This window comes from Haliotis cracherodii, unplaced genomic scaffold (genome assembly GCF_022045235.1).
Source record: "Haliotis cracherodii isolate W230 unplaced genomic scaffold, xgHalCrac1.p SCAF_20, whole genome shotgun sequence".
Classification (NCBI taxonomy): domain Eukaryota; kingdom Metazoa; phylum Mollusca; class Gastropoda; order Lepetellida; family Haliotidae; genus Haliotis; species Haliotis cracherodii.
In genome coordinates this window covers 3,646,989-3,654,671 of record NW_027266276.1, presented here as the reverse complement: position 1 = coordinate 3,654,671, position 7,683 = coordinate 3,646,989, and the positions used below count along the sequence as shown (strand labels likewise).

The 7,683-nt window shown below is 44.1% G+C and overlaps 1 protein-coding gene across 1 annotated transcript; it reads left to right on the top strand.

Annotated features, from left to right (window-relative positions):
• LOC139470442 (uncharacterized) lies at nucleotides 1–7,060 on the top strand. The gene is made up of 5 exons (XM_071252850.1): nucleotides 1–115; nucleotides 2,041–2,196; nucleotides 3,735–3,855; nucleotides 4,320–4,834; nucleotides 5,811–7,060. The coding sequence occupies exons 1-5, from the start codon at nucleotides 1–3 to the stop codon at nucleotides 7,058–7,060; spliced, it is 2,157 nt and encodes a 718-aa protein (XP_071108951.1).
• The last annotated feature ends 623 nt before the right edge of the window (nucleotides 7,061–7,683 follow it).

The window sequence follows — 7,683 nt, the reverse complement described above, 5'->3', positions numbered from 1 at the left end:
ATGAAATATCACACTTACCGAGACTGTCGACCCCTGACACCTATCGAGGAGGGGGATGGAGATGAAGACGAGGATGGGGAGCGTGCCCCTAGTGTGGGGCAAGATTCCTGCACAGGTAAATGACCCCTTGGATCTGCACTCTCTTATACTCCATATTGGAGCGATGGTCCTGCTTCGATTCCCCACACGGATACAATGTGTGAATACCATTCCTTTTGCTGGAATATTGCTAAAAGCGGTTTTAAAACTATACTCACTCACTCACTCACTCGCCACACGAATACAATGTGTGAATACCATTCCTTTTGCTGGAATATTGCTAAAAGCGGTTTAAAACCATACTCACTCACTCACTCACTCACTCGCCACACGAATACAATGTGTGAATACCATTCCTTTTGCTGGAATATTGCTAAAAGCGGTTTAAAACCATTCTCACTCACTCACTCACTCACTCACCACACGGATACAATGTGTGAATACCATTCCTTTTGCTGGAATATTGCTAAAAGCGGTTTAAAACCATACTCACTCACTCACTCACCACACGGATACAATGTGTGAATACCATTCCTTTTGCTGGAATATTGCTAAAAGCGGTTTAAAACCATACTCACTCACTCACTTACTCGCCACACGAATACAATGTGTGAATACCATTCCTTTTGCTGGAATATCGCTAAAAGCGGTTTAAAACCATACTCACTCACTCACTTACTCACTCACCACACGGATACAATGTGTGAATACCATTCCTTTTGCTGGAATATTGCTAAAGGCGACATAAAACCATTCTCACTCACTCACTCACTCACTCACTCACTCACTCACTCACTCACTCACTCACTCACCACACGGATATTATTCATACACCAATTGCATCATCCAATGCCTTATATACGTGTTGGGTGTCAAAAATTGACAAAATTCTTTATGAAAAAAGGGTTGAATGGTGATCAGAAATCTGTGTCAAGACTGCGGTCCGCGGAGTGTGTCAGAGTAGTTTGATTCCACGGACCCGTGTCATGTTATCAACCACCGCTGGCAAGGCTCGAACACATTCAGCAGGCACTTAACCGGAGGCCGAGACCTCAACTGGACTTATCCCTGTACAGCAACCGGTGGTTCTAAAGATACAATGTGTGGCATTTCCAGCACTACAGATTCCCCGAGGATTGGCCATTCATTCACTCACTCTTCCACTCACTCACTCACTCACTAACCCTCTCTCTCACTAACTCACTCACTCACTCTCACCCACTCACTCATTCATTCACTCACTCACTCACTCACTCACTAACCCTCTCTCTCACTAACTCACTCACTCACTCTCACCCACTCACTCACTCACTCACTCACTCACTCATCCATCTAATCACACACTCAACCATACCAACATGCATACATGGCGTGCATTCCACATTCGTAAGTCACGTGTGGATCTAAAAAACATCCGAACTGCGTATCTGTTGACGTAAGCCTCCTTGACAGATATGTTGATACAAAGCTGATATCACACCCAGGAGGCAACACCGGTGGCGGTGTATATTTCACATATGTGCGCTGATAAATGATTAATGTCACAACTGCATTAGCCACAGGCCGTTAATGGACATTTACGGGATATTCACATCAGTAGAAGGGACCGTCTCAAATCATCGGTGCAAGTACTGTTTAAATAATCAAAAGAAATGCCCTCTAAGAAGAAAAACAATTGTTGTTATTTTCCAAGTTGGACTCCTAATATGGTTTTATAGCTGAATAATTTAAAACTAATTGAATAATATTGACCATATAGCTTTTCAGATGACCATTTATATGCGCGATGATAACATGACGCAGAAAAACAATTGTTGTTATTTTCCAAGTTGGACTCCTAATATGGTTGTATAGCTGAATAATTTATAACTAACTGAATAATATTGACCATATAGCTTTTGAGATGACCATTTATAATATGAGCGATGATAAAATGACGCAACCCTCCCACCCCACCCACATATGCAATACGTGTGATGCAGAGTGACTCTCCACCCACAGGCTCAGACCAGGGGTCCGTCTCACTACCTCTGACCCCCTGCGACTTCACGATGAGACCCTGGGGCGAGCTGATGAGGGATGGCAACCCACCCACCCTCACCCACACTCTCAACAGGATCATAGATACGGCTACTATCAAGGTTGTCGGGTTTGAAGGTAACGTGAAGAATAGTATCTGTGAATAAAATTAGGACCACGTTTGATGATGATGATAATCCAAATAATAAATGATAATAATGTTAACACTATTAAAGAATGTGCTTTTATCATCATTAGCATCGTCGTCATCGTATTGTTGTTCATATCATCATTGTTAATGTTGTTGTCGTTGGTGGTGTTGGTAGTGTTAACGCTCGTCACGCCGAAGGTCCGGGTTCGATTCTCAATATGGGTACAATATGTGAAACCCGCCTGCAATATAGCTGAAAGTGGTATTAAACTCTACTCACTTAAAAATAAGGTAAAACTTCATATTTAATTTCTGCTCGTGCGTCTATGTCGAAAATCCGAGAGGCAAATGGATATTTTCTTTGCTATGTTGTTGAGATGATATATGATTGAAATAGCTGATTGAAGATCCGGGTTAGAATAGGTCTTCAGCAATATATGCTTGCCGTACAAAACACTCACTCACTCACTATTAAGATTCCATTTGACTACAATAAGTAAGGGTAAAAACTACCCTCGACTGATCGGTATGTATTCTTCAAATTGTCCAGTGGTTCGCTTATATTAACTGTCACAATCCCCCCATTGAAGATGCCTGTCAGGGTTAGAAACTAACAGTTTTTGTCCACTAGTCCTTATAATGATAACATATAGCAAACCCCTTAAAATGGGCCAATTTCTACTAGTCCTTAGGATACCGTTACTATTGGGCAGTTGGGTAAGGACTACAGGACTAGTGCCAATTTCTAACACTGCCTGTACGTACACGATAAGTTGTATAATGTCCGGACATTGTACACGGGTATTTTAATAATAAGAAGATATATTTTGTGGTCATGATGTCGATGTGTCATATGCAAGGTGCCGGTACAGGGTGAGGTGTCTCCATCACCACCCATCACCTGCATCCGTTCCTGGCGTCATTTCTATTATTCCTTCGGTTATTTCCCCAATAAGATTGTTGTTGGTTTGTTGTTTAACGCTGCACTCAGCAATATTCCAGCTAAATGACGGCGGTCTGTAAATAATCGAGTCTGGGCCAGACAATCCAGTGATTGATATCATGAGCATCAATATTTACGCAATTGGGAATCGATGACATGCATCCACCAAGTCAGCAAGCCTGACCACCCGATCCCGTTAGTCGCCTCTTGGACAAGCATAGTCGCCTTTTACGTCAAGAATGGGTTGCTGAATACCTACTCTACCCCGGATCTTCAACAAGAACCTACTCTACGTTAAAAGGCGAATGACATGCTTTCGGTAAAAGTGGTAGTCCTACTCGAAACTTTAATTTGTGTAACAGCGGAAGAAACTAACGGTTTCAGTCAACTAGACGTTATAATGATAACACATAGCAAAACCCCTAAAAATGGCAAATTGTTACTGGTGATACCTTTACTATTGGGCAGTTTGGCAAGGACTACAGGATTAGTACCAATTTCTAACGTTGTATAATAACAACACATAACCTCTTTTTTCTCTCCAACAAGGTGAGTGTATCTAATCATCTGTGTACTTTGTAGAGAGTTTCGGGAGCCGCTTGAGCCAAGAGGCCCGGTCCCTCACGTGGAGCCTGTGCGAGGTGTACGGCAAGGCCCGGATGGCCATCGACCTGGTTGAGAAGGAGCTTCTCACCAGCAGAAAGTGAGTACTCCCGACACAGAAATAGTGTTCGAATAAACGCCTGCCCGTTGGCCCGTGGAGGTAGATGTCGTGTCCTGCCGTAGTTTCAAAGTTGTATGGGTCCTTGTGACCTGAAGTAAATTTTCATGTCTATTTATTTGTCACAATAAGCTGTAGTTTTTTAAATGAGGACTTGGAGAGTTTAATCAGAGCCTGCAGCTCCCAAAGTCGGCGGTTCTGTCCTGATGACAGCCTTGCAATATTTTATTTATTTCGGACACTGCACACAAACCCCGTAAGTCCGGAAACACCGCAAATAGGTAATTGCTTATGGACAGGATGGACAGACTAGGTCCCCAGTTCTCCATGCTTTTCTTCCTTTGTGGGTTCCGGGACAGAATAGGTCTCAAGTTTCCACGTTTTTGTCCTCGTGTTGGTTCCGAGTCAGAATGGGTCTCCATATATTAAACTATTTATACTTCCAGAGAAATGGAAATCGCTCGACAAGAGTTCGGAGAAATGGCCTCCACCGAAATTGATCTTCTACAGTGTGTCCGTAAGGCGAGAAGTCTCACAGAGATCGCAGTCGAAGACGTTGCAAGATGGCGACGAGAATACAGACGCGCCTTGGACGACAACGCCAACCTGAAACTGAAAATGATTCGGTACCAGCTACACCACGACATGATGGAGAGCTCCTCTGTCGAAGTGTCCCACCAGAACCACAGCATAAAGGCCTTTATTAACATCTGCCGGGAGAAGGAGAAACAGTGCCAACGATCCTCCAAGAATGTGCGATGTATACCAAGGGAGATAACCCTGGACAACCCCGTTAACGGCCGGAATAGCTGCACACCGAGGAAGCACTGCCCGAAGGTGAATTTGAGTCTCCCCAGGCCAGGGCAGTCCGCACTTCAGGGTATTCCCCCAGGCAACAGGAGAAAGACCAATACCCTGGAGAAGAGGACCGTAGAAAAAAATACATTCATACTATCTTCAAGTAAGAGATGATGTGTTGTTCCTTTTTAACCCACAGAACAGTGATCTGCCCATGTACCCATGCTCCGTGCCGTGATATCTGACTAACATTGTCTGTGAAAGCTTCCGGATGAACGAATCATGGGGATTGAGTAATATCTCTTTGCATAATTATATAGACCGGGTCCGTGGTTAAGTGGATACTGGATCTGCCCGGAGAGCAAAAGCTTTGTGGTTCGATTGTCGGTCGCATACAAGACGTTGAAAGATGGCAGTTGTTGTAACCTTGCCTGCCGCTCGGCTCTAAGGGGATAAAACAAGGGCTGATCGGCACGGTGTCTGTGTACTGTGTCTGACTTGGGTGTCCATGTTAAACTGTGGCATGATATATCAGTGGGGTAGCACTATAAAAATCGGTATTAGTCCGGACTAGTACAAGCAGCCACACACACACACACACGTACATATATAAACGTTCACAACTACTAACGTTGGGGTTAACGAGATCCAGATGAACGGGGTTAAGCATCAGTGACAAACATTATATTTCATGCTATTCCGTATTTTGAGTTGTACCATATGTTCCCGAGTATTCCAGGTGAAAAGTTAACTTGCCTGAGATGTGCGTGTGTTTGTGACGGGTGTCATAGGTGAGGCTGTATATACACACCCTTTATAGACTAAGTATATATAAACACATGCTTATCGTGCGAAGGACCCGGCTTTTAGCAGACTTCTATTGATTATAGTAAAAAAAATTACCCTTTGATTCAGCTACCTCAAATCGCTGGTCGTGGGTTCGAATCTCAAATTCTTCCAGGTTATATTATTCTGTGTCCATCAGCACCGTGTCAGCGTTTGTAGGTTTTACAAATTGTGGTTTTTTGAGCTGCCTCCGACGATCAGCCAATATCTGAAATACTATTTCTGTGTGTATGTGAATCAGTTTGAAATGTAGCCATTAGTCAGCCCTAAAATGTGAGCATTCCTCGTTTCAGATCAGGGTTCACAAGACGAAGGTGCGTCACTCACAGCAAGCCTCACTTTCCTAGCAGACACTCGCCCCCACCAACTCCACTACACGGGCAGCGCAGCAGTCACGCCCGAAATAACATTCCACCTTGAAGGGACCGCTCCCATCAGCTCCCTCGAGTCTTCCGGAGACAGAGCTTCAGACGCCTTCCCGTTGACTTCAGTACCCCAGGGCCGAGGCAAAGAGGCTGTAGCTCCTCGTGAGAGGACAAGATTTGAACTTGATGTCCTCACTGGGTTAAGACCTGGCGCACCAAGAATAAACAGAACATCTTCAGACACATCTGACGATGGGAGGAGAGTTCAAATCACATTTCAAGATGTCTCCGGAGATGTCTCCGCAACACGGAAAGAATCAAGTCGACAGTCAAGAGAAGAACATTCTATATTCCCTGATACTGTAACCGCCTCACCAGGTCCGTTCAGTTCTCCTACAAAGCTGTGTGCACATGCACAGGATGAAATGAAGACCGAAGTCTACACCACACCATCCACGTGCAGGTATAGCCCAATCCCTGATGTGGTGACGACAGAGTCTGTATACAACCCCACAATAAGCGACAGGAATTATTTGCGTCAACACAATGATGTTGCAATCGTGAATAGAGACTATAGTTTCCGTAGAAACAACTATTCGGATTGTTCCAATCGGTGCTTTTCTCCCTTTACTCCATACAGGAGCTCGAAGCTGAAGAGAACCTCGAGTGTTCAGGAAAGGTCCGTGTCCTACGGTGCTGCGTACCACGAGTCCTGTACGGCAAGGAATGTTGTTCGATCCAAGAGTTGTGTAAGGGAGAGTGTCCTTCCCGTCACCAAAGTTCAAAACTATCCATCATTTCTGCCACCGATACCATGTCGCGTCCACCACCCCTACCACAGTAAAGGAACAGCTCCACCATCACGTGATACCCGATCATTGGTCATCAAAGATAATAAGATTGTGTCCTCACTTCCAGTGTTAGGCAACATTTCAAAGTCATTTGCATCTAAATCTGCAACCCAAAAGCATATGTCAGAGGTAATGCGTCCGCAGCAAAGATCGATCTCTGGACAAGTACCCCCAAGAGTGTCTTCAGCAGTAGCTCCAGGCACCGTCTACCACCAGGTTCTCCTTATTCGGAGTTGTCCAACGGAGATCATGGGCAAGGCAACTTCAGCAGCTTCAAATTCATCAAAAATGCATGACAACAGATGCAATCAGTCGATCAATATATAACATAACCACCAGCTCAGAACATCATGAAGGATATTTGATGTAAATGTAATGAAATAATGAATATTGTACAACATTAAATGTTTCCAAAATCAAGTCTTTGTTACTTAATTAGTTTTTTTTATAAGAAATCTCATCTGGTATTTTCTATGTAATTCCTACACTTTAGCATACTACTGGACTTACGATTTGTGCATATAGGAAACGGGTGGACCAGTAAACTAAGGCGCTATGCAGAGTTGCGTCCCTTAGGCGTTCAAGGATCGCGGATTCGAATCCTATCCTAATTATGATACTTATTTCGTCATTGACATAGGTTTAACAAAATAATAAACGTGTAAGACCTGCATCACTGTGAATTTTTCGTCCCATATTAAGCTGTGAGGCCGTAAAATGAAATCCAGTTCACTAAACTCACTCACGCAACTATGGAACCTAGACTCGTATACGGCAGTCGTGGACCGTCGCCCACAGCAAAACACTCGACATCCTGTTGTGGAGCTGATCTGTCGCGGCACCCATGGTGTATGTGAAGTGCGTCCAACGGTGAGGGTAACATGAAGTACTGGAGGTGAGGCAGATCCACTGGACTGGGCCATGTGCCATTTCTTCCTCTGAAGATACAT

Bases quoted from the DNA above. Each gene is read 5' to 3' on its own strand.
- LOC139470442 (XM_071252850.1), top strand. From the start codon at position 1: ATGAAATATCACACTTACCGAGACTGTCGACCCCTGACACCTATCGAG. The intron at 2,197-3,734 runs GTAACGTGAAGA...TGTACTTTGTAG, and splicing joins CAAGGTTGTCGGGTTTGAAG to AGAGTTTCGGGAGCCGCTTG. The intron at 3,856-4,319 runs GTGAGTACTCCC...TTATACTTCCAG, and splicing joins GAGCTTCTCACCAGCAGAAA to AGAAATGGAAATCGCTCGAC.